Here is a 27,361-nt window from a genome sequence, read left to right as displayed (position 1 = left end):
CTTCTCCTAAGAAGGGGATACAGTTTTCCTGAAAGCAGACCTTCAAAATAAGAAGCACCCCTTCGAAATAAGAAGCAGGAACACCTTTGAGACAGCAAGCACCCCTTCCAAATAATAAGAACATCTTCCAAATAACAGGAACATCTTCCAAATAACAAGCAGGCAGCCTGCAGCAGCGCAGGCAGCTCTAGCGATTTACTTTCGCGTTAGCAAAGGAAAACAGACGCGGTTCTCGACTCTAACGACAGAACCGCGGGGTTTTTTTTTCCCCATGTCGGAGCTTTTTCCCGGGTATTTGGGGGAACTTTCCGGCGGGGGCGGCGGGGCCGGCGCTCTCCCCGCCGGTGCGAGCCCGCAGCGCGGTGGGAGCCGCGGGTTTGCGGCGGGAGCGGCTCAAAGTTGGGCGCGGGCGGCGCGGTGCGGGCTGCGGCGGGCGGGGAAGGCGCAGCCCCGCCGCATCGCGGCCCCCCCCGGACACTCACTTTGTAGAAGATCATCTTGAGGGTGCCGTAGAAGCCCATGGTGTCGGCGCGCTTCGCCTTGCGGGCGCGGCGGCCGGGCAGGCGCTGGCAGTACAGCCCCTTCTCCGGCAGGTAGGTCACCGCCTCCCGCGCGGACATGCTCGGGCACGGCGGCTCGGCTCGGCTCGGCCCGGCTCCGCCCCGCCCCGAACGCCTCCGCAGCGGCGGCGGCGCAGGCACTGCGGGAGGCGCGGCCGGGACCCGCGGGCAGCGGCGGGAGGGGCGGCGCTGCGGGAGCGGGGCGAGACCTCCCTCCCCCGGCTCCCTCCCTCCCCTCTCCCCTTTTCCTACCTCTCTTTCCCCTCTTCCTCCCCCTTTCCTCTCCTTTCTCTCCTCTTCCTCCCCCTTTCCCCACTGCCTCCCGTTTTCCCCTTTTTCCCCCCTCCTTCCTCTCCTTTTCCCTCTTTCTCCCCTCTTTCCTACCCTTTTTCCCCTCCTTCCTCCCCTTTCCCCCTCCTTCTCCCCTCCTTCCTCCCTTTTTTCCCCTCCTTCTCCCCTCCTTCCTCCCCTTTTCCCCTCCTTCTCCCCTCCTTCCTCCCCTTTTCCCCTCCTTCTCCCCTCCTTCCTCCCTTTCCCCTCTTCTCCCCTCCTTCCTCCCCTTTTCCCCTCCTTCCTCCCCCTTTTCCCCTCCTTCACCCCTCTTTCCTCCTTTTCCCCTCTTCTCCCCTCCTTCCTTTTCCCCTTTTCTCCCCTTCTTACCTCCTCTTTGTCCACTTCTCCTCTTCCTCACCCCTTTCCCCCCTTTTCCCTTCCTCCCCTATTTTCCCTTCTCCCCTCCTTTGTCCCCTTCTTCCCCCTTCCTCTCCCTTCTCCTCTTCCTCTCTTTTCTCCTCTCTTCCTCCCCCATTCCTCCCCTTTTCCCTTCTTCCTCTCTCCCTTCCTCCCCCTTCCTCCACTTCCTCCCCTTCCACCCCCTTTTCTCCCCTTCCTCCCCCTTTTCTCTCCTTCCTCCCCCTTTTCTCCCCTTCCTCCCCCTCTTTCCTCCATTCTCCCTCCCTTCCCCTCCTCCACCCCCTTTTCCCCTCTTCCTCCCCTCTTCCCCGAGGCTGGGGCTCTGCTCCCCCAGCGCTGCGCGTTTCACACCGTTTTTCCAAGCGGGAGCAAAACAAGCTCATTTCCACTAATTATAATTACACGGTCGGCCTCGGCGAGCCTGGCTGGACTCGGACGTGATTGCATCTCGTGGACGGGTGCGAATCAGTCCTCCAGAAGTGCAGCTAATTTTAGAATAATTTGAAATACACTAGTTTGGGGGGGGGGGGGGGAAGAGATGCTGAAATACCCTCTTATTGGCTAAACAATAGAATAAACGGGCTTTGAGGATTTAGGAGTTGGAAGACCCGACTGTAACAATTATGTAATAGACGTGAAAATATTAATTCGCAGCGGAGCGGCAGGGAAGCTGCAGAAGGCGGGAGCCAGTCCAGGGCTTCCCCAGGGTGCAGGCATCCCTCCTCGCACACCTGGAGCAGCCTGCGCACACGCTCCCTCTCCGTGACAAGGCAAACACCAAGCCATCTTAGCCTGGGCTTCAGACAGCCTCTGGAGGACTCGCACCTGTATTTCGGTGAAAGCATGAGGGAAGCCCTAGGTAATTACTTGCTAAAGAACGCTCCTTCTTCGGTTGTTTCCTACTCTGTGCAGATCAACTCTGTTCAATCACCCTTATGGTGCAATTCAAGGGCACTGGAGTTCCTGACATATGGCTGGGCTCTCAGATACCTGCAACCGGCACCGCAGCCAGGCAGCTTGGGTTTGTTGTGTTTTTTTTTGCAGCTTCTATAAAGACAACTCAAATAAGAGACTCCAGCTTCTGCAATTTTTCCTTCTGGTTTTTTTTTCCCCTCCTGCGAAGTTGTCTGCCCAAGTTCAGAGCAGTGCATACCCAGAATGTGATCTGAAGCTGCGGTGTTCCTCTATAATTTTCCCCAGGTGCAGTGGGAACTGGAGACACTCAGCAGCCCTCCAAACCAATGCACTCAAACAGAAGCAAACAGTTCCTGTTGACCTGAGGGAAAACCAGCTTTTTCTTTATCTCACAAAGCAGTTAAAAAAAAAAAAAAAAAAAAAAAAAAAAAGTAGAAGAAAAAAGAAAAAAAGAACACACATCTAAAGGAGTGGAATTACTTTCTGTAAAACCCATCAGCTTCCTCATTAGTACTTTTAAAAACATCTCATATGTATTATTACTTTATACTAGCTAAGCGTGCCAGGTGTTAGCATACTTGGATAATGCAAAATCACTGCCCCATAGCACACAAGATCCTGCTTCTATGCAGTTTTACACATCTCCTATCCAACACTGAGTCCTCATAGTCTTTTTCGTCTCCCAGTGAAAATGGTTCTGCCCATCAAATCTTGGCATTTATGCCATTATCCATTAAACTGCAGTGCTGTATATTTTATGAGAACAAAATGGTCTTGAGTTGACTTCATACCTCGGATATGAACAGAGCTCTACATATCTCGGGAGACTATTACTGTCTTCCTTTGCTAGCACATCACATGCAAACGGGAAGGGGGAAAAAAACATAGGCTGCATATACACATTAAATAATCACAGGAAGCAAATTAATACCCAAATCATCAGAGTAAGAAAGAATTCGAACATTACCACTGTGGGGATTTAGAAGTACTTTCTATGCATGCATGCATAATGCCCTGCAACGTTCACCGCTATCTCTGCCCCTTCTCCCGTCCATGAGTACAGTCGATGAAGAGGAGGGGACGATGGCTACTCTTCCTCCAGCACTGCAGCGGGCACTGGCAGGGAATCCACAGGGATCAGTCTCTCCCCCAGCCCAAAGGCAAGTGTAACCTGACAGCATAACTAGATTTATCTTTTGAACAAAACGTGCTTCAGAGTAAGCAGTCAATGCATTGAATAATAATTAGAAATTACTATTTTCCTCTTTTGGAGTACTACTATTGCCAATTCCTTCTCTTTTGATAATGATTGGCAGATAGTCTCTCATGGTGAAAAACCAACGACTTAACTGCTAATCTTTCCACCTCAGCCAGGACCCATGTAGTAACCCCAACAATCATTTGCTAGTGGCAGAAAACTTGGTGTATCGGGTATTTATTCTGCATGAAAGGTTTGGGGGTTTTCCAGATTTTAGACACAGATACCACAGACAGATCATCTTTCATCTAGCAGCCTGCCTTTCTCAGAGGAGACAAAAATTGCATATGGATATGGCTCTGGCTCTCACTTATTTAGTATTTTTTGCTATAGTGGTAGCATTTTGGATTTTCTCCGAATAAGGAATCATCCTCTCTAGCTCAAATTAAGTTTGATAGTCTCTGGGTAGTTGCAAGACTACTCTAGCTGAATATCTGCTCTTCCCCAAAATGCCTAACCACAGCCTGCTGTTGATGGAGAGCAGCACACTCCTGCAGAGGCTAAAGGCACCAACTGCTAAGCTCCCGACCCAAAATCTTGTCTGGAAAGGGCTTTCTCTCTCTCCTTTGACTTTGAAAACTCCCCTGTCCTCAGAAAAGTTTAGCATCATGAATACAGCATGCTCTCAGTTGTAAGAAATTACTTAAGGCTTTGCAAAAGTAGTGGGGATCTGCCCAAAATGGGGAGTCTGAGCAGCGCTGCAGGTCACAGCTTCACTCTGCACCTTCCTGGAAAATACAGCAGTGGAGGAATAAGATCCCTGCTCTTCAGATGTTTTTCAGAGCCCAACAGCAAGTAGCAGAGATCATGCATTCATTTACATCTCTATTGCCATTTGTAATAATGTACACTGCAATAACTTTATATGCTCTACAAATACTTAATGGCATAAAGCAAATGCTCATCACAATTAAGGTACATTGACGAAGACCACACTTTCTAAACCAATGTTAAAAGAAAAATCAAGAAGTTTCCATATTTCCCTATTTTATATATATTCCACTTCAAACGTTGGGTTTGTTTTGTTTAAGCTGAAGATAATTTTTCAAGGTTTTAAAACCATACACAGTATACAACTCATGACATTTAGAAAAATGTCTACACCAAAATTACATAGCTTCCAGTGGACACAGGTCCAATCTTATTTCCCGTCAGTGCTGCCAGTTCTTAATTAATAAAAATTCACACCATCCAATTCTTTTCCTGTTGGCAACATTTCTAGCACCTTTACCAGTTTGTCATGTGGCATGCTGTAATTAAGACCGTCTATTACTTCTAATGAAAGACTAGAATGAATTACAGAAATCACCCGCAGAGCTATATAATCCCCAGAAGAACAGAGATTACTGTGCAACAGACCAAAGAAACAACATTTTTGGTTTTTTTTGGTTGGAGAAACATTTTTGAGTGGAGACACCACAGGATGGTTTGGCCGTGGTTATGGCCAGTCAGCATTTTGGAAGCACACTGGTGCTTAAACCACGGAATGCAAAAACCGTAATTGGCATTTCACATGCACATTTGTGCGCTAGGAGCATAATGTGTGCAGGAGGAACTGTAGAGCAATATGGTTTGGTATCTCCATTAATATTGGTGAATGCATCACTCAAGACGGTGCCAGAAGGGATTCTGTGTACTCTGCACATTTAGCAGACATTTAGCAGACAGACTCCTTTAGGAACATTTCAGAGGGATTTTTGTGTGTTGTCTAATATGATTGCATTTTTTTCCCATCCAGGAAACCAAACACCCCAATCAAGTGGGGCCAAATCCTTAGCTGCATAAGATTTACCCTGGAGATGGTGAGAAAGACCTGGGAAGGACAGTCGTGCTGAGTTAATTTTCCCTTTCTCAAATTTGGACTTGCTTAGGTTTTAAACACTTCCCGTCTGTTCAGTAATCTAGTTAGGGCAGCTGCAGCAGCCAGTGCTTTGTCTTCTATATTCGACCTCCCATCCGACCCCATACTTCATTTAATTTGCCAAATGCTTCCATTCAGGCAAGGATCTGGCCCCACAGAGAGGTACTTCTGCCATCTGCTTTAGACATTTAACTACAGCTTAGTTTAGCGCACCTACACTTAAAAGCCTAAGTTCCCCATTCAGTCAATGAGAAAGGCAGATGCTAGAGTCCAACTCGTATAAAGTCTTAGACAAGGTGAAAAAAATCCCATACGATTGCAAGCATTAAATATGTTCCAAACTAATTACGGGCAGGGCCTTCCTCTAAAAAAGGGCACTGCTGCTATTATCAATCCTTTTTTTTTAATGTAATTTGAAATTAAGCAAATGATCCACTGGGATTTTGGAAATCCCACATTCTCATGTTTTCTCCTGGTTCAGGTTGGGCAAGGCAATGACCTTAAAGCTGTCACTAATTTGAGATTTACTAGCGTGCATCCTGGGTGCTAATCTGGATCGATTTTATGGGTAAATTCTGTACCTGCAGGCAGGGAGGGACAAAGCGTTTGAGATACCAACCACTTAAGGAAAAGTGGTATTTGATTAACAGACAAAGTTCAGGGGTATAGTGTACAATGCACCTCATCACGTAAGTGTAACCACGTGTTTGTGCAGAACATACAATTAGTACTGATGCAACAGAACAGACTTGAAAAAATGAATTTAAGTGCACCAGTTTGTGACCAACAGCTGCTACACGCGGAGTATGGAGGAATAACAAGTGCAACTCGGCTCCCTGAAACACAGTTTAGATGGAGGAATTTCTCCTCAATTCACTTAAAAGTGCCCGCAGAAGGCTGAGTGAGGTCCACTCCAGCACGCTTCCCTCAGCAGAGCTGCAGAAAGAAACTAAAGCTTCTGATCTCGTACAGTAGAAGTCAAACACAATCCTGCACGGCACAGTGTACTCTAATCAGTAGATTACTGATCAATGACACATTTTTTGCAGTATTGATAAACTTAAGGCTTGGGATGAAGTAGAGAAAGCAACATGAACTCTATTATGTGAGGAAGGACACACAGAAGCATTGCAGTAAATTGTAGGAAGTCTTCTGAGGCCGATTTAAATGGAGCGGAGAATACATATTACAAAGTATGATAGGTACTACTGAATTGTTTTAGTAATTGTATAATGCTTCTTGGCAAAGCATTTTGAAGACTGCTTTCAAACTGAAATTTCCCACATTATTATTCTTTATTTCTACGCAAAGTAGGGTACTGCAGTTAAACAGAATTGTAAACAGCCCCTAAGTTCTGGGTTTGCAGGGAAGGAAATGGCATAGATAACTCAAAAATCAGATTAATATTTATTAATAAATGCAGATTTTATTAGACTAGCATGAACTTTGATTATAAATACCATTTTAAAGGTATCTGTAACATAAAGTCCCATAGAACACTTCCTTTTAACATTTGCCTTTAAAAAAAATAATAACTATATTGTGATAGGATTCAAAAGGTGCGCTAGTTAATGGCTGCAAAAATAGCTTTGACAAGGTTTTATGCATGAAGTGTATGTAAAGACTTCAGTGTTGGATATTTAGAATAAACTTCAAATTATGTTTGGAGAGCAGGAAGACTGCAGAGGCAGGCTTAATATAACATGGCATCACCATGTCTCCAGCAGAGCAGAACTCCCTTCTGAAGGTCATGCTTCCTCTCCTCTTTGTTGGTTTTCTGGAGCTGGGCATAGAACTTACAACATATGCTTCCATGCTTAGGTTATTTTAAACTACAGGCAAGGCTGTCATACACCCATTTATGAGAGGGGACAGTTCCTTGCGCTATTTCTTGGAGGCAATACCAGCTTAAAGATGTCCCAGTCTCAACAGCTCATTCCCATCCCTTCATGGCTCTTCGCCCTTATTTCTGCAAGCACACACATCTGTAGAAATGCTCTGCGAACCAGATCGGGGTGAGGAGAACTAGATTTACATTTTCTCCTTTGGTTTTTTGCTTGTTTTGTTTTGTTTTTTTCAGAAACAGTTACCGGTTTAATTTTCCACCATGCCTTCACCAACAACTGAGCCACCAGAAGCAAACAAGCAATTCACAGGCAGGGCACAACTTCTTGAGCCAGCTACACCACTGAGAGAATGGTATGAGGAACTGGGACCCGAGTGTCCCATGCAGAGAGCATAAGCCTATTACTTACACCTAGAGGCATAAGTCTCTCCACTATACTTTGATGTGCATTTAAGCCAGGACAGCCACTGGGAAGAAAAAGAAAAAAAAAAAGAAAAAAAGTAGTCCCTGCACCCACAGCTGCTCTTGGCCATTAATTCCTATGCTTGGGTCACCTTCTTGGGATTGCCACCACAGCCTTTCTTGTATGGCTCTATGGTCAGCTAGAGTGGCAACTGACCTAGGGACATTTTTTTGCTGGGCTATTTTTCAGCCAGGTCATATTCCCTATCTCCCTCACTGCAGAGTCACACGTGTATCTGTGCCAGCACAGCAAGAGGTACAGCCTGCTCTCCTGTTTAACTTTCCCAAGACTCCAGAAGAGCTACCTTAAATGCTTGCCAAACTACAGCCTCAGGCGAAATGGCAAGGAACTGAGATTTAGGCTTTTCTTCCCAACCCAGGGGGCTGTACTGTTATCACAGGATGACTTATTTGCATTGAAAAAAATACTTAAGTCTCTGTCAAATGGAAATGGCCACTTTAATATTAAAGTTTTACTGTAAAACAAGCACAACAAGGTGAACCATGGGCAGGGGGTATAATGTCAGCCTTCCTTAAACATGTCATGTTAAAACTCCAGGGAGCTTGTTTCATTAGAACTGTATATTATTTCATTGAAAAAAAAAACCAACTCAAAACATTTCTTTCCAAAAGCATTTTTTTTCTTGTTAAAGATAAATGAAACCAAAAATATCAGTGGAGCTAGACTTCATGTTGCTTTTAATTCTTTCTGACAGTAACCACATACAAGTTTCCTACAGAGAAATCTTGTATGGTTTGTTGGTTTGTTTTAAAACTAGCAATATTATCATGTAATAAACATTTTCCATCATGTATATTCATAAGGAGCAGAGTTGAGGTTGCTAATGCAACCTGCACTTTCACGTACTTTGCTTTCTATGGAACGTTATGAGTTGTTTTTTGTGTTTTGTTTCTACACAGTATAGTTACATTATTCATTTTTCAAAGGAAGGAGGAGGTATTATATATAATGCATCTTGCAGAACATGCACTAATGGCAGCAGATCTTCATAAGAACTGCATCTCCATTCATTGTGCTCCTATTAAAGTTAACTGTAATCTATTTATTATATCATTAAACTTAATATATTGTAAGATGAATTCTATTTATAGATGCAGTAATAGCTGTGCTAATCACTCAAGTTCACATTGAACAGGGCTGTGCTACTGCCTGCGACCTGAGCAGTTGCTTCAGAGACCAAAGTACATTCCTAACTTTCCCAAAGAGAGGATTTTACACGTTATGCCCTGTGAAAGCCCAAGCAGCACCGCATAGGTGCCTGCAACCATCCAGCCTGGTGCCACCCTGCCCCACCAAACAGCCCCTGCAACCCCCTGGCACCCATGCTTGATCTGCGAAGGAAGCTGGCACCATGCATCCCATCTGGGTTCCTCCCTTGGCCCACTCTTCTCCCAGACACATGTCACTGAAGCCAATGAGGCTGGCATGCCAGCAGTCGCTTGGGCACAGGATGTTCAGCTTGAGGCAATACAAAGATAGCAGTCCATGCCACCTTCTTTGGGCGTTTCTATAGTTGTTTTCTAATATAACACCTCTAGGCTCCATTTTTAGTAATTTTATCTTCTATTCCTATTATAGTTATTTCACAGATTCTCCCTGTGATGCCACGCACTTGAGACTCTTCTTAAATCCTACTGTAGGCGCACAAAGCACAAGCCTTCCTGCTGATCAACAGATGATGGCCACAATACCAAAAAAAAAAAAAAAAAAAGTAAACAACCCCAGTAGGGATCACTTCCTTTTTTCAATATTGGCAAGTATGTTTCCAAATTGGTGAAGCATGCATTTCTGCCCTTGAACACCAGTGTTCAAACTGTTTTCACTCATATATAAGCAGGTTAGGAAATCACCTTTGTACAAAAAAAGAAAAGTCTGCTTGGACACGGAAGGCTTTCCAAAAACATCTGTACTTTGCACCGAATACAAATAGAACACTGGTATTTACTGCCTGTTTTCTGTTAAGTTTTCCATTATTTTCTTCAGAAATAGCTTAATGCTTAATTTTGATTGCCAAGAGAAGCAGTTATTTATCCAGCACAATGTATAGAAATCTATTTGCAAAATAGTTTCTGTCCCTCATTCGTAGTGCGTGAGAATGATAAGAGGTTAGTGGTGAGCCTTTAGGCTACAGACACAAGAATTCCTGGAATTACAGATTATACCAGAAGGATTTAGGAAGAATCTGAAGGAAAAAAAAACTATTAAAAATGTCAAATCTCTTTTCCTACCTGCTTTACCTAAGAGAGTATAACGGTTAGAAAACCAAGCATTCAAAGGAGTTTGAAATGGCAGGTGTAAGATGCTTTTACTCATAAAAAGCTGCTTTACCAAGACAGCCCCCTGCATGGTGCATACTAAATAAGACTGAGATTCCATGGAATAAACAATGTCTCAGGTTATAGTTGAAGATACATTGTTACCCACATGTGCACAAGTGGGTAGATGCATGTGCACCTGCGTCAATTCTGCAAAGGCAAACTTGGAAATGTTTTAGGCATGGCATCCTGGCAGGATTTTAGAATACCAAGGGAATTTAATTTCCCCCCCCATCCTCTGGCAACACAGTGACTCCCTGTTTGATGCGCCAACAACAAGGAACAGCCAGAGCCTCCATGCGATGCCACACCGCTGCAGGTAAACAGCGGTGAGGAATACAGCTAGATGCCACCCTTGGTGCAACAGCACTAGAGGAAGATGAAATACCAGTACGTTTTAGGGCAGTCTGGTGATAGCAGAAGGATAGGACCCATGAATCTCAGCTTTGGAGAGGAGTTTGTTATGTTGAATGTGTATGAATCTCCTGGGCTCCTCTTGTCCCTTTCTCATCCTCACTTCTCTGTAATCACCAGCCCCAGGGTCCTCTAGTCCCCTGCCCTCTGCTCCCTGTATCTATCTCCTGGCCCAGCAATTTCCCATTGATGTCCTCCCTCCTGCCCTCTCCACAGCACCTCAGTCTAACAAGACTTATTGTCCAAACTTATTATTCCTTTCCTTTCCCATTCTCTTCCATGTTTTCTCCTTCCTTGGAATTCAGAAGCATTTTTCTGCACAATGTCCAAGCATCAACAAGGGGGAGGGTGGTGTCTGGACTGCAGAACATAGAGGATATTTGGCTTTTATTGCCCATATTTGGCCACATCTGCAGAGTAGCTGCACACAATTACTATGGGGAAGACACAGCTTTGCTACGTTGCCTTTGGTTATAGTATACTCAGTGAGTCCGGGGAATGGTGCAAGTGAGTCTGGTCAGCATTACAACCTGGTGGGACACAAGACTCCTCACAGCCCAAAGTGTCTCTGGTACATGTAAATGGTTTTTTTCCCATGCACAGCTGAGACACACACTCTGCTTCACTGGTAAGGCAGCAGCAGTGGTTGCGAAGAGGACAATTACAGAGTACACCTGCTTGATCCAGCTTCCTTTTCATGCCAAAACCCATGCCTATGGTACAGCACAGAGAAGAAGGGGATTTACTCATGTTCCGTGAACCCTCATGGTTTATTGCCATGACAACTCTTCCCTCTCCAGAGGCCCAGGGGAGCCCCTGTGTATGCTGTTTTCCTGCCCCAAGTACATTCTTTGGGCCACAGGGGAATCGATGCCAAACCTTTGCACAGCAGAAAGGAATGCCAGGCATGCTGGGGTCACACCAGACGCTTTGAAGCCTCGCTAACCCACTGTCATTAACCTTACGCTGTGCAATTTCATGTCAAAAGGGGCTACAGGCAGAGCCAACAGGCCAGCAAACCTGCTCCATCTAAACAAAGTCTGCCCTGAACAGGTGCTTCCAGTCTCGAAACTATACAAGATGCTTGTCTGCCTCTGCAAGAAGCACACTACTCTATAATTGATGGTAAAGAAGTCCCTCACCCAGATGAGAGAGAATCGTTAATCAATTTTTTGCACTGAACCTAGCATTATTTAGGTAAGATTAGGGATAGTTACCTCTAATACATTTGAGCCCAGAACAGATATTGATAATAGAGATCTCTCATAGAATGCCAAAGTCATGAAATACGGTGGCACAATTCAGGTGTCTCAGTTGTTTTTATACAGTGCTATCTAGAGGAAGCTTAAATAGACAACAACACACAAGAAAAGTGTCCATAGCTGTCCACTGTTGTCTAGGCTTCCTTTGGGAAACCACTTTGCTCAGTAAGAGCTTATGCTGACTTTATCAAGCCATAATATTTACACTTGAATTAGAAAATTCCAAGTACAAACACCCTGTTTCTGCCCTCAAGGGAAACTGCATATTGCAACCTTTACACATATTTGATCATTTCTCCAAAACTTTTGACAACTTGCTGGTTCAGTGTGATACAGCTCTAAACCAAATCCCTTCACTGTGGGATAAACAGCAAGCCAGTTATCTAAATTCCTGGGGTTTGAAACTTACAATTTCTTTATTTATAGGCAGGATGGAGTAAATTAGAGATTTCAGAGATATTTGGCTTGCTGTTCCATTCACTTGTAACCACAAAATTAGATGGCAACTATGGTTTTGAAGTTTTTAATGCTATGAAGACTCTTAGTATTTCACAAATTCAATTACTGAATTGAACGTAGCCCATTTAGGTTACTGGTTAACCAAAAAAGTGAAATCAATGAAATGCTACCAAGCAAAATATCTTGGAATAGTCCAATTCACCAATGTGGTCAGCTGTATGGCAAAGTTTATTCTTTGCTATTTTAATACTCTAGAAAGATGCAAAATATTACAAACTACTACTTGAAACTAGTACACAAGAAGGATTAAAAATGCTGCAAAAAGCCTTTTCAAATGAATGTCCTAATTGCTATTCTTTCTCTTCTGCTGAAAGCAACTGCTAAAGCACGTTATTAGCTATAAGATCGCTAAAGGGATGCCAGTGACGTTCTGACAAATATTCCATCTCTATCATTTAACCAGTACCAAACTGGTTTACGTATGTCAACTTTTCTCACAGAAATGGAAAAAGAAATCCTGCTGTATGTCATATGCCTCCTGATGTGACTGGGGGAGCCTGAATGAAGTGGGAAAGGAAAGCGGGAGGAAGGAGGAGAAGAGCACCAGTCTGCAGTCTGGGACTTAGCAGACGTCTCAGTTTTTTGATCAGAGAACTGACAAAAATCAAAGTGCAGAGTACCATTAGGTTCCTTGTAATTTAACTTTTGATGTGAGCTTTGCACATCATGTGGTCTCATCCCCTCAGTCTAATTCCATATGCAGAACAAACTAGCACCTTGAAAACTGGCCAGATCTGAATAATCCCAGTTTAACTACCTGCCTTCAACAAAACGTGCTGCAAACCACTGACCAGATCATTCACTTGTCAATCTACATTTAAATCTCTATACAGTCTCAGCTGTTAGCCAAAGTCCTCCTTGGGACTAAATCTGAAAGTTTTCAGTTTTGTCCCTTGTAAAATCATAGACAATGTTTAGGAAGGTTTGACCAGAAAGAAAATTCTGGGGAGAACTCATTTGCTGCTTGTATAAATTCATTTCCCCATTAAAATTTTATAAAATCAGCCTTAGTGGAATACTACCACCTCATTCATGATTTTGAATAAAGTGATTTAAATTGGCAGGAACGAAGTTTAAATACACTTTTTCCCAGCTAACTGTCAACAGCTTTTTTATGGTCTGCAGGGACAGGTATGACTCATGCCTACGCTGTTCTTCAAACACTATTTTAAAATTCAGATTTTTTCCACTGGTGTATTGTGCTTTACAAGTAACTGCAAACTGAAAGAAACTAAAATTAGAAGGCAGACCACTATCACCAGAGGGATTAGAAACTCTTAGACTATGTTGATTCAAAAAGCTGAATTGGTTGACAAATACGAGGCACTCTTTTATGTTGGTTCCTACTAGATTTCTGGCAGACTTCATTCAAAGTCTCTCCTGGTTATGAAATCCCTGTGTTTAGGCATAGCAGGTGGTCTCCGGATTTGCATGCAACATTACACTAAACAATCCTCTGATTCTCTGGTACACAAGACTAATAAAAAGAAGGTGTTCACCTTAACCTATATATGTCAGCATGAGAACGCTACCTGGTCACAACTCATCTGGCAAAGGTTTTGTTTTTTTTAAACCAGCAGCTGTAGTGACAGTCTTTTCATGTGTCTTATGAAAAGTACGCTAATAACTACTGATTCTTACAGAGTAAGCTTGGTAGAAAACTAATTTAAGAAGGAATCCAACAGCCTCAAGTGTAGACTGAGCAATCAACCAGCCAAGTAAAACACAGCAGAAGATACTAACCTTCTCTGTAATTCAGAGTGGCATTTTTGGTGCTGCAGATTACTGGGTTAAAAGCTAAAACAATAAGATACATTTCAACTTAAGATAGGGATGTCAGTCTCCTTATCAGTACAGTCCTTCAAAGAGTCCTCTGAAATTCTCTTCCTTTTAGACAGACAAGCCTCAAATCTGTGGCAAGATATGTTGACTACTCAGTAGTGAAGAGCACCCTAGGTGTTCTCAGAGTAGCATCCAGCTAACAAGAAAATCTGAATCAGCTTTGTGATTCTTTACGCAAAATACCAAGGGAAAAAATGCTAAGTGAAATTTGCTATATCACAGTAGAAAGTTAAATGTCTCTCAGCAGATAAGGATACCAAGGTGCAAGAACATTTACACAAACTGAGATTCGTTCGCTTTCCTGTTCGCAATAGCAACTTAAATTACTACATCACATACATCTAGTTTAAGAATCTTTTTTTCATTCCCTTTTGCAGCAGGTAGACAGCTGGCCGTTCTGTGTGGCCCTCTGAAAAGAGCTAGAGAAATGTGAACAGTGAGCTGGGTTAGCTGTTCAGTACTACACACTAAATGTGGGAAACAGAAAAGAGTAAGACTGAGTCAAAGCCTGCATTGATCTGAAGCATGGGTCAACAGTTCCAAGACACAGAAAATCTAATTCATTTCCCGTTCCCAAGTTCCAGGGGACATCTACTACAATCTAAAAGGTATCTGTTTTGAAGAGCTGTGATCCTAAAGCTGTTCACTAAGCAGAGGCAGTGCACAGCAAGGTTAAAGACATGGCTGTAGCAGAAGGAATCTCATCTCAGAACTAACAAAAAAAGTGAGGAAAACCAATCATAACACCTTCTCTATCCCCACAAAAACTGTACTTTTTTGTTGCAATAGGAAGTGAAACTCTAGCTCACAAGCTTAGCAGATGTACAAGTACCAGCATGAAGAGCAGTCGTAAAGACTGTGAGAACAACCAGCAGGCCGAACCCGATCCTCTCTGTTTTGGAAGGCTATTTTCTTTATCTGCATCTGGAAGTTAGTACTTGTGTAGCTTTTTATCTACCTAAATACAGAAATAAGCAAAGTGTTTTCAGCACCTGAAGACAATTTGTGCTCAAGGGTATGTCATACCTACAGAGATCCCAATAAGTGATTCAAATAAAGTTAATCTTTTCTCTCTACTGAGTTACCATTAGACTCAGCACCTGACGAAACAGAACATGTAACTGGTCTTCAAACAAGACCCTACCACGCAATTAGATGGCTGATGGTGTCAAGAACTTTTTTGACGGTAGTTTGAAATTAGATGGACAAAGGCTGTTGCAGTATCATCCATCTGGGCCCCTGTTTCGTATCCAGCTTGTGCTCTCTAGCATAAGTTTGAGCAGTAACATCTATAACTGAACAAACTCAGTCTCGCCCAACAAAAACCTCAGCCTGAAAGTATCAACCAATTCCTTCCAGACAACACAAGAATTTCAGGAATGCAAATTAACAACCTTATGCCCCTCACAGGGCATTCTAAGCCTTGCACCAGTTATTTCAGCTTTTCATCTTCCCAAAACAAAACTACAGTTCTCAGAAATACTCTGGAAGAACACGAAGCTAAGAAAAAAATTCCCAGTGCTCAAATGTTTAGCCTTCCTATACTCATCCCCACCCCCAACATTACTGTCATCAAAATATTTTTAAATGAAAGGGAAAAGAGGAGCAGCTTGCAGTAGTTTCCATATAATGCAATTATACAACCTTTTATCTGCATGGATGCTGCACGGAATTGCATTATTCCTTTCAAGGCCTTTGGGAATGTGGTGAGAATATTATCTTGATCTGCATTAAACCGGTAAAAGAATTGAGTATATTTGCTTCTTCATGTGAAACTGATTTTAAGGAGCTCCTAATATATTTGTTAGCACTTTTTGGGAGTGATCTTGAAGGAGGAAAGTAAGGGAACAGATAGCTCAATAAGCGTAATAAGGGCTTGTCAAATCACATCAATATTCCTTGTAATAAGATTGCCCTTTCTAAGTAAGAACTATTTAGAGATATGGTAGAGACTCCAGCTCATAGGACCAAATGGAGCAAGGTGCCCACAGGCTCAGGACTTAAACTAATCTAAAGGCAGAAAGGACTAAGATCTCAGCTAGGAATCAGACTTTTTCTTCATATTGCCATTTCCACCTTTTGGTTGTAAAGAAACTCTGGAGCAATAGCTGGGAACACCAAGTCCACAAGCGCACACTCCACATCAATGCCTCTGTAAAGACCAAAGAAGATTACTTCAAACTACATCAGTACATAACTACGGTTCACAAGGAAATAAAGCTTTTAGTAGAGGAGGATACTGTGATTTTCCTAGTCCAAAAGCCATTTTCAAATCTACAGGAAGATGACTACTGACAATCAAATACGTTTTACAGCAATAATAATGCCAGACTAGAGGTCTGTCTACTCCAGAAACAGTCCTTATGTCTAGCACTACCTTCTCCTAACGAAATGCCCACACCCCTGTACAGATTTCCTCCACTGTTAGACAGGGACTGAATGTACCTTTCATGAGTTTTTCTGAAACAAACTAGTCAAAACCAACTCTCAACATGGAAATCCATGGGCATATCTTCTCCTGGATATAGCTGTACCAAAAGAGAAGGTTACTCTTCCCTCCTTAACCTATTTCAGTCAGCGAGCTAAGCTGGCTTATACAACTATATATAGTAGCAAATCTTTGGCAATAAATGCACTTTTTTCCCCTTAAACAGGCTAAGAAGTGATGACATGAGCAGCTTAAGTGGCAGATCTGAAACAGCAGAGGTCTGCTGGCAGGATGCATGACAAATACCTGCAAGTCACCCGAAGGGTGGCAGATTATTCAGCCAATGCAGCTGAGCTGAAAAATGAAATGTTCACAGTACCAACTGGTCAGACTCACAAAAGCCAAAATACATTGGATTCCCCGTTGGTAGAACAAGCAATCCGAATTCACTGTGAACTCATGATACTGCCAAGGTTTCAACAGAGATCTTATAAAACCAAGTTTCTGCTGCTTTACCCATTAAAACCGTCTGAATCTGATACCTGCAAGGAGTGGCATACCTGACTTTCAAGAATGGCTTTTTTTGAATAATTCTAGAGCTAAAGGACATAATCCAACATCAAGAGGTCTGTCACAAAATCCAGTTGTGTTTACTATCCATTGTTGGATAGTAAAGTTACAGGACTTTCTCCTGTAATGGTAGGTCCCAGCTTATTACCACACATACACCCCTGCCCCCCATTGTCTGATGGTCAAGTCATCTGTTCCACAAGTGCTTCGAATAGGTAGATACACAGATAGTATTGCTTCGAATAGGTAGATACACAGATAGTATTGCTAAAATACATTTCACTTATTCAGTTCAAAAGACAACTTGGTTGAGTAAAGAAGTCTTTGATTAAATTCACATTTTCTGCTTTTTAAAGGAGTCCCTGCATTCTGTCCCTCGTGCAGCTATAAGGGACTTTGTGCAACATCATCTGGCTCTGTGAAGGGAAAACTACAGTAACCAACCCACAGGACAGATAAACAGGAGACCCAAGTTCGGTTAAGAATTACATGTTAGTAAACATACACGGGGTCAGCTCGTAGACAGCTAACAGCAGCTGGTTACAGTGAAGACTTGGATTCATGGTCCCATGCTTTCTCAAATTAGAGAAGCGGGGTGAAACAGCTGAACAAGGTTTAACACATTTTCGGAGACCCTGGGTATGTGCTCTGAAGCCTGCTCCACAATGATTCCCTTACCATTGCTCAAGCCAACTAAATTGCACTTTGATTCTGCAGGTGTATAATGATACACCACAGAAACAAACTAACTTCTTACTGATGTGTTTGGAAGTGGTTTTGTTTTCACCAGATGGAAAGGTTTTCTGATAAATCAAAGTCATTCTGCTCAGATGTTATTCATAATGTGCATTTGTACCTGCATAAAGAGTTTCAATTTCAAAAGCAACTGATTTTTATTAAGGAAGATACATACTCCAAATCCACAGATGACATATCTACAATATCTTCAAATCACACATTTCCTTCACCACCTTCCACAGACCTGTACTGATCCCTGGGGAATACCACTGGCTATTGGCTATTGTCCCCAAACTACACTGCACTGCTGATCACAACCCTTTGAGCTCTGCCATCCAGCCAGTTCTCAATCCACCTCACTGTCTACTTGTCTAACGCACACTTCCTAAGCTTACCTATGAGGATGTTGAGACGGTGTCAAAGCCTTCCTGAAGTCAAGGTAGACAACGTCTACTGCTCTCCCCTCATCTAGCCAGCCAGTCATGGTATCAGATAGGTCAAGCACAATTTCCCTTTGGTAAACACATGCTGACCACTTCCAATAACCTTCTTTTCTTTCAGATGCCTGGAGCTGACATCCAGGATGAGCTGTTCCATCACCTCTCTGGGACAGAGGTGAGGCTGACTGGCCTGTAGTTTCCCACGTTCTCCCTTCTTGCCCTTTTTGAAGACTGAAGTAATACTTGCTTTTCTCCAGTACTCAGGCACCTCTCCTGTTCTCTGTGATCTGTCAAAGATGATGGAGAGAGGTTTAGCAATAATATCTGCTAGCTCCCTCAGCACTCATGGCCGCATCCCATCATGGATTGCCCATGGATTTATGAGTGTCCAGACTGCCTAGATGATCTCTAACCCAATCCTCCTCAACCAAGGGACTGTCTTCCTTTCTCCAGACTTCCTCCCTTTCCACCAGGGTCTGGGATTCCTGGGGGCCAGCCTTAGTAGTACAGACTGAAGCAAAGGCAGCATTCAGCAACTCCACCTTCTCTGCATCCTCTGTCACCAGGCCACCCATCTCAGTCAGCACTAGGCCCAGATTTTCCCCAGTCTTCCTTTTGCTGCTGAAGTACTTGAAAGTCCTTCTTGTTGTCCTTGCTGTCCTTTGCCAGACTTCATTCCAAATGGGTCTTAGCCTTCCTGGTTGCATCCCTATATACTCTGACAGCATTTATACATTCCTCCAAAGTGGCCAGTTGCTCTTTCCAGCCTCTATAAACTTCTTCCTTCTAGCTGAGTATTGAGCATTTCCAGAAGTTCCTTATTCATCCATGCAAGCCTCCTTCCTCCTTTGCTTGATTTATTTCCTTAAGGATGCACTGATCTTGAGCTTGGAGGAAAAAGCTTTTGAATACTGCCCATCGCTCTTGGATCCCTCCACCTTCTGAAGTCCTGTCCCATGGGATTCCTCCAAGTAAGTCTTTGAAGAGGCTAAAGTCAGCTCTCCTAAGTTGATTTTTTTTAATCCTGGTTTTTGCCCTGCTTCTTCCACACAGGATCCTGAACTCCATCATCTCATGGTGACTGCAGCCAAGGCTGCCCCCAGCTTTCACTTCACCAACCATATCTTCTTCGTTTGTTAGTAAAAGGTCCAGAAGCACTCTTCTCATCAGCTTTCACATCACTTGCATCAAAAAGTTAACATCAATGCTCTGTGGGAACACCGTGGACTCTTTTCGAGGCATAAGACCTTATAGCTACCTCAGCAAAGTTATTACACAAATGATTATCACCTCTATGAAAAGTATTCTGGCAAAAGCAACCATATTCACATATTTTGCTTTTTTTTTGCCTTGTAAGGCATATTCATCATCCATGTAATTTGACTGTAAAACTATAAGCTGTTACAGATGATCTCTCAATGGATAATGAAAAAGAATATGGTAGTCTACAACCGAGACCACACTTTGGCAATAAAAATACCGAAGAACTACACCAAAAACTTCAACAACGCCTAATCTGCTTACAGAAGTTTAGGACATCTAGTGACTGACTTGAAGGACATCTTTAAAGGCTGTATCTGCACGCTTTTTAAGAAATCCACTGAGGCACAGAAATCTGCAATACGAAAAAAATCCTGGGAGGAAGAGTTCAAATATATAAAAAGAACAAAGTCAAAGACAGTACAAAGATTTCACGACCTTCTCACTGTGCCTTTTTAAAACTCCTGTTTGATTACCTGATCTTATGTGTGGGTTTGGGTTCTTTTCCTTCCCCCTCCCAAATTCCTTCACTGGTAAATAATCAAAACAGGCAATTCCTCTCCCATCTATTTTAGCCAAGTCATAATAGCAAACCATCTTTCTTTCATGTTGCACCAGACACAAGGTGAAAGATTGCTACTTACTTGAGTACAGTAGACTTACTTGAATAATTATTTCATCAGTAAAAATTTTTCTTTAAATACGGTATACTTTTCTTGAGATGAGAAATCTCCTCTTACCTCAGAAACTATTTTCCTTCCATTTTGCTAAGATCAACTTCTTGCACCAAGAAGTGTGCAAAAGGCAATTTATACAAATATTTTTATGTAAAATCCTCAAGGTATTATAGAATAGAATAGAATAGAATAGAATAGAATAGAATAGAATAGAATAGAATAGAATCATTTGGTTGGAAAAGACCTTTAGATCATCAAGTCCAACCGTACCTGTCCACTACTAAGCCAGATCCCTGAGCACCTAACCTGCCTGGCTTTTAAAAGCCCTCCCTGGGCAGCCTCTGCCAGTGCCTCAGAACCCATGTGGTGAAGAATTTTGAATGGCTAACCTGAACCTCCCCTCTGTCTTAGCCTCGCAGAGAAATAATCCCGATTTGCAGCACTGAATCAGCTCCTGGAGAGGTATGAAAGTACCAGAGACAATGCAAAAGAAGGGTCAGGAGGGAGAAGGGCTCCATAGCTGGGGTCAGGGAAGGAAAGCACTCACCTTCCAGCATCAGTGGGCTTTAAGGAAAGTTTAGTGGCTTATGGGACACTTTCAGATGCCTAAATCGCATTTAGAATGGCTCCCGAAGATATTTTACAAGTTCTTGTGCAGCAATTTTCTTTCCAATTTACCTTACAGCTCTGCTCTGTAAGCTGCCTGCACCGTGACTGCAGGTGAGTGCAGTGGAGTACAGGAACCGCTAAGCTTCAAACAAATCTGACTCACTTGTGTACGACCAACAGCGTCACCCCAGGAGCTCAGAACAGGGTGAGAGAATTAACTACATGAGATACCAAAATAGTGACTTTGTTAATAATCAGAGGGCAGAATTCAATGCTAGTAGTTAAACAATATATAAGAACTTTACCAGAAAGAAATATAACATGACATCACCCTTGGCTAACAGTCAGAGACAGCTAACTTTCCTTGTAAGTTTGGAAACGAAATTAAAAGAAAGTAATAGGAAAAGACATGAGCTTTGCTGTTGAGAACTGAGAGTACAGAATTTCTATACTTATTGTTAACCTGTGTCATATCTGAATTCAGCCATTATTATTTATGTCCTTTTAGTTCCAAAAATGCATGGGAACTTCACTCTTGGAACACCAGAAGCTACAAAGATGAAACACAAAGAATTGGGAATGTGACAGAGCAAGTAAGGTGAGCATAAGTCAGAAGTTCAGTAGGTGTTTCTCTGTTATCAGTGAATGATAATTTTCTGCTATTTCCTGCAGAGGCTTCTTTAAGCAGAACATTGAAGAGTGATTAAATGTCCAAACCTTAATAAAATGTCAAAATCCCCTGCTTCATTGTATCTGCAATTATGATGGTTTCCTCCTACACCTGGGACAGGAAAGGAAACAACTTAGTATTCATGATGTTCCAAGTGCTATGCTTTAAGCTGTGGTTTGATGTAAATCAGTTATTTGCCAGTCAGACAGGCATTATTATTACCTTACGTTTTAATAAAAATGGCATTTTTTGTTTTAGAAATACTGCTTCACACCTTGAATACACTTCTACAAATTGAGGATTTTTCAACAGTTAGTGGCTCTCACTGCAAAACAAAAACACGGCCAACAGCTTATGCCACCACTACAAGAACAGAGAGAGCAGAATGGGTTGTCCCCTGCAGTTTCAACTCTGGTCAAGTTGAAATAAGAGTAAAGGCCTGTGTGGAAAGAAGCTGAAAAATCTGTTTTGTCCTCAACACTTCTCCCCTTTGCCAGGGCCAAAGCTCACGCCTCTAAACTCTTGAGGTCTGTCCAATGCCAATGGAAAAAGCAGCCATATACTACTGGGGTGGTCCTGCCTCCACCTCCCACCTCAAGTGCTGTTCTCAAAGCCAGATGGAAACTACAGGCAAACGACTTGCCAGTTACTGGCACTGAAGCAATGTTCATCCTGCCGTCTGGAGCTCCCACCATGTGACAGTTTTCATAGTTAAGGTGAATTACATCCTAACCTGCAGGCTGAAATTCTCTCACTTATTTTCCATAGCACAGATAACGTCTTCTGACAAAACAGAACCAAACTTTTAATATTGATTTCTCTCCGTATTTTGGAAAGACCCTCTTTTTCCCAGTGTGGACCACTACCTGGAAACTTGTTATTCCAAAGAAACAAGCTGCTCAGGTAAGATGAAACATACTTCTCTTCCTTTTTTTAATCATGCTACTATCTACAGACGGTTATGATAATATTTTTCCTCTCTACTGTAGAAAAAAGAAGCACTCTGAGCTTCAACAACCAAACACATTGTAAAGAGTGTACACTATCTGTGCAGTTCCCTTCATAGAAGGAACACATCAAACAAAACTTCTGTCAAGAATGCACAGCTATACGTTGATGGCCGATAACAACAGTTCTTAGTCAGCTTTTATGCACTGGCTGCTGCATAGCTGAATAGCAAATCTTACCACAACCTCCTTGCCAGGAGATTTAGCCCTCCTAAGAGTTAGGCTTTGATGCGTCAGAGAGGGAAGGATAATTCTTGTATTTTCTTCGGAAACAATGCAGTTGTGATTGCAAGACGTACTTGTCTGAATTAGGTGAATAATACCAGGTCTCATAAGAGATGCTCTAAACTTCTAAAGCTTGTCTGACTGCGATAGGAGCTATTAAGGAGTCTGCTTTAATGGATAAGAAATATGACAACTCCCACAGAGAATCAACTGGTGCTGTGCTGGAAAGACTGAAAATGCAGTCCTATGGTTGTGCTTATCCTCACGGAGGGAAAAAAAAAACATGTTTCTCTTATGTTTTTCAAAAGTGTCTGTCTTGATTTTCACCAATAAATACACAAGTGAAGATCTTGACATCTTGTACACCTTCTGAAAGAATTTACTGCCATTAAATTGAAAACTTTTTGGTATTCCCCAATTGGAGGCGAAAGAGCATCTGCAGTGCAAATGCTAACCACCATTTTGAATTTGGTGTCACTAAAAAGATCCTCGAAATACCAGATCTTCTTGGTGAGGCACAAGCATCAAGGTAAGTTCACCATCAGCTTCGCCAGCCTGAGAACCGTTGCTCCATCAGCCAGTAGAGCATTTGTCTGCGCTAGGCCCGCTCTGAAAAATGACATATTGCACCTAGATTATCACCAGCTTTGTGAGATAAGTTTGTTTTCTCTTAAATCGTAACAACTAGGGAGACGAAATAGTAATCTTACTGCTGCCCCTTGCCCATTCCCCCCAAGGTACAAAGGTCAACTAGCAGCCTACTAAGTGGATTACCAAGGAGCATGGGTAACCATGGCCCAGGTGTCACAGCAAAATTCAATTTCTGCCTGGTAAACCATCCTGTCTGGTGTACATTTTTCATCTGATTTATAGCACACACTACAATAGGAAATTTCTGTAGCCAAGAGGAAGGTGATTATCTTTCCGCTTTGGAAATAGCTGAACTCATGATGGCTATTACTGATGAATTCCTCATCAGATATGTTTTCAGCTAACCAGAATAAATCTGTTATACATAGTTTCAAGACCTCAGGGAATTACTACATTGCAACCAACGAAGGCTGTACTCCTACTGTTCCTGGTACACACTGCCTAAACTAATATGGACCAGAATAAGTGCTCTCCATTCTTCACAGCTGATATCGGTCATAATAATTTGTCTGTCTGTTTCACAAATGGGGGATATCTTTGTATTTCTCACATTGTCTTCACAGAGGATAGGGTATTTGTTTCTTTGCATTTCCTATTTTGAATTAAGGCCATTTTCAATTCTTTTACCAACATTATTCTCAGAGGACAACTTGTGTGGTATTCTCTTCTCAGTACATGCCTTCAGGTTGACTTCTCTGACACTGTGTATCCACCCTGCACTTACTGAAACATCTTATATGCTAAAAAAATGCACCAATTTGATTGAGCTTTCCCACCATATATCTGCAAAACTAATGTGAATTTGGATTGTATTTCCATCTCTCCTAAAAACAAATGCAGGAACAGAAATGACTGCAACAGTCACTAGTCATACACAAAATGAGAACAGTAGAAGGTTTATGATTATGCTAACACGCACCCTGACGCGCCCCCTCCTGCAAAGAGACTCAGTAGGAACAGGCTGTATAATTCCATTCTGAATTTCTATAAAAGATCCTTTGTAACCTGAAGGTACTTCCAGAGATAGCTCAAGACCTGGAGCAAGACAAAGATATAGCGCCTATGATTTCTGCACAGCTTCAGAGAATATATTTACAGGACAACATCTTAGAATTTTATTTAATCAAAATTATGGACAGCTATTTGGTGACTGAATTAAAATAAAATTGGAGACAATGACACCAACATAAAAATGGATTATTACAAGGCTTACAAATAAAGCTACTAACTTCAGGATTTGGACACCATTGCAGCTATACCTTGCTAAATGGTATCTCCACCTGCCATACCTCTGGGTTTAACAATACACATGAAGGGCCAACGTGGCAACAACTTCCTAATTATTTTAATCTGTCTCTTATTTTTACAGAAGGCTTCCTAATTGAATACAAAACAACAAAAAAATAATTTGTCATTGAAGCAACACTGAGCTCTTGAGTTTAAAGTAGAGCTGTTACCGCAGACTCCGGGGATACAGGATTGATCTTATTTATTTTTTTTAATTGGGTAAGTTCACTGGCTTGGACAATTCATCCAAATCCCAACATGCTGAAGGCACCAACAGAGTTCTCAAAATCAGAAATTTTGTCAATGGGAAAACTGAGCTAAAAGCCTGCCTTTTACTACAGAAGCAGACAAACTTTCACAAAAGTGAAACACTTCAAACGGACAAGCTCTGTTGTCAGTAACTGTCAACTTTGATTTTGCCCACCGGTTGCAAACACAATGAAGTATCCAGTGCAAGAGATCCAGGACCTCAGTATAACAAAGACAGAACCCAAACATTTCTAAGCACTGTGAAGTTCCAGTAATTTCCATGCTTTCACTGAAAACTGTTTTTGATGTCTTCTTGTTGCCAGCCAGTTGCTTCAGATGCTGATTACTCATTACGCTGATTTCTCCACTGTTTTCAGTTCCCATAGATAACTAGGCTATTGTTCTTTCAGGGAAGCTTTTATCATTAACTTCTCTGAAATCACTCAGTATAAAATACCTTTAGTAGGACACGATTCTGGATGGTACTTCATTCTGCTTCATCTACAGCGGCGCCTGCTGTCTGTCTGCTTGTTAGGAATACTGCAAGATCATCTACTACCGTAAAGGCACTTAAGATCCTACCACAATGCTTCATCATAAAACTCGCATGTAGACAGTGGAAAGGCAAAGATAGTTCGCCCAAGATCTCTCAGTCTGCTCAAATCTGTACACGTATCAATTCTGAGCACCAAATGTTAATTAAACATTAAGTAAACACTAGTAGCCACATGCATTATTTTTCAAACTGAAAATGCAAGGGACAAACTACACACCTGTAAAAACTATAATAATGCAAAGGAATCCTGTAAGTTTTTCAAAATATTTAAGGTAGAAACATACAAAAGGCTTTCCAAAAGGTGGTTCTTGGACAACTTCAAAGATGTAATTTGCTTCTCCTTATGGACAACTTCAAAGATGTAATTTGCTTCTCCTTAGTCTCAGTATTCTGAGACTAAGGAGAAGCAAATTACCACAAATATGAAGATGACATCACAGATCTGGAAGATTCTGATTTGTACCACAAAGGTAATCATTTTGTATTTAGTGTGAAAAACGTAGCCAGACATACTGACTTTTTTTTATAGTTAAAGCTTAAAGTATTTACTAGCTGCCAAATACTCCCACTGAATTAGTTCTACGCATGAACTGAATTCAAATTAACAATTAAACTACATCATGCTTATAAATATCCAGGCTTTATCATCAAGTTTCCTGTCATCAACTGTCTACAGCCTGCAAAGTACCTAGTGCTTTCTGCTACGCAAGAGCAAACCACCAAGTTAATTTACAGCTGTCCTTCTTAGTTTACCTAAAAGGACTTCTGAAATACACTTATAAAGTCTTTCGTTCATCTCTGCTCATCAACTACATAGGAAGCTCTACCGTTTCCTCCATTTGCTTAACCTTAAGCCACGGGGTTGAGCGCAGGGGCCCTTACTCAACCTGCCACCCGTTTGTCACACCTGGACATCATGCAGCTTTTGTACCATGTTCTCCCCTCCATTTAGCTGTGCCAGCAGAAGATGCTACTGTCCCCACCGCAGAATGAAAGGAACAATCCATAGGAGACTTTTTAAATCCACTTTAGGCAAAATTAGCTGGGTTAGCACAAATCACCCATTTAAATTGGCTAAGCTTTTCTGGCTGATTGCCCCACAGCCGGCATGGGAGCTCTGCTGGCTCTAGTGAGGCCCTAGCTGCCACCAAAAGGGCAATAGCATCCAACTAGGGGGAGATGAAGGCTTCTAGTAGCATCGATTTTAGCCAAGTTAATGTCTGTCTACATCCTCCAGCATACGATTTTTAATCAAAGTAGTGATACTAGCATAAACAGTCGTAGAAGGGCATTTACAGTGAGCAAAATGCTTACATCTGCTCAACCTGTGCCACAGATAGATGTTCACGCCAAATAATTTTGCCAGTTAAAGATGTTTTACCTCCAGGTATTCTACCACCTTTCTGCAAGAGGTTACTGACCTTAGAGCTCTGCTACTCTTTTATCTGCTTCACGTAAGAGATTTTCCAGGTAGCTTAAATCACTTTTAATTGCCTTTTAAACTTAACTAACTGTGCTTAAAGCAAATTAGAGCATTTACAGGATATCCATTTGCCAGCATAGCTGAAGGGAGGAAATAACTTCTGGCTAAGCAGCACTACTGGGAAAAGAGGAAGAAAGGAGATGGATGAATTGAAGGCAAAGGTGTGCAAATAAAGCCTCCAGCCAGCAAAGCTGGATCCAGAAGATGGCAGCCATTTATAAACTCTTCTTGTACTTATGTATAACTGCATTTTAAGATAGGAGCAAAAGCAAATTGCTTAGAGTTTGTAAACTCAGGGGGTGGAGGGGAACTAACCCTGGTGCAACAGCTATCACAAGAGCATCTTACTTTGGCCATTGCTTTTCTTGCTGTTGCTGTAATACACATCAAGAATTCTAATAAATAGTATCTGATTTAAAGAACTTTAATGAGTTGCAGTTAGCAAATTCTGCACTTCATTCTTGACAAACAAAGTGAATGTGCTTAAAATATGAAAGCTAGCTAGTGAACAGCATTTAACTTGCAGATCAAAACACATATTC

General features: G+C 42.1%; 1 protein-coding gene across 3 annotated transcripts in view; it reads right to left on the bottom strand.

The window, feature by feature from the left end:
• FBXW7 (F-box and WD repeat domain containing 7) overlaps nucleotides 1-27,361 on the bottom strand; it is a 178,858-nt gene that overhangs the window by 32,300 nt on the left and 119,197 nt on the right. Inside the window, exon 1 of one of the 3 annotated variants that reach the window (XM_054065391.1) lies at nucleotides 483-707. The exons of the other annotated variants lie outside the window; for them this stretch is intronic. Coding sequence (XP_053921366.1) covers nucleotides 483-620 — 138 coding nt within the window. The 5' untranslated portion in view covers nucleotides 621-707. Of the gene's footprint in view, nucleotides 1-482; nucleotides 708-27,361 lie in introns of those variants that run through there. 3 annotated transcript variants of the gene reach the window in all.

This window comes from Cuculus canorus, chromosome 4 (genome assembly GCF_017976375.1).
Source record: "Cuculus canorus isolate bCucCan1 chromosome 4, bCucCan1.pri, whole genome shotgun sequence".
Lineage (NCBI taxonomy): Eukaryota > Metazoa > Chordata > Aves > Cuculiformes > Cuculidae > Cuculus > Cuculus canorus.
The sequence above is the reverse complement of the archived record's forward strand: the minus strand, read 5'-3'. Positions and strand labels throughout refer to the sequence as shown.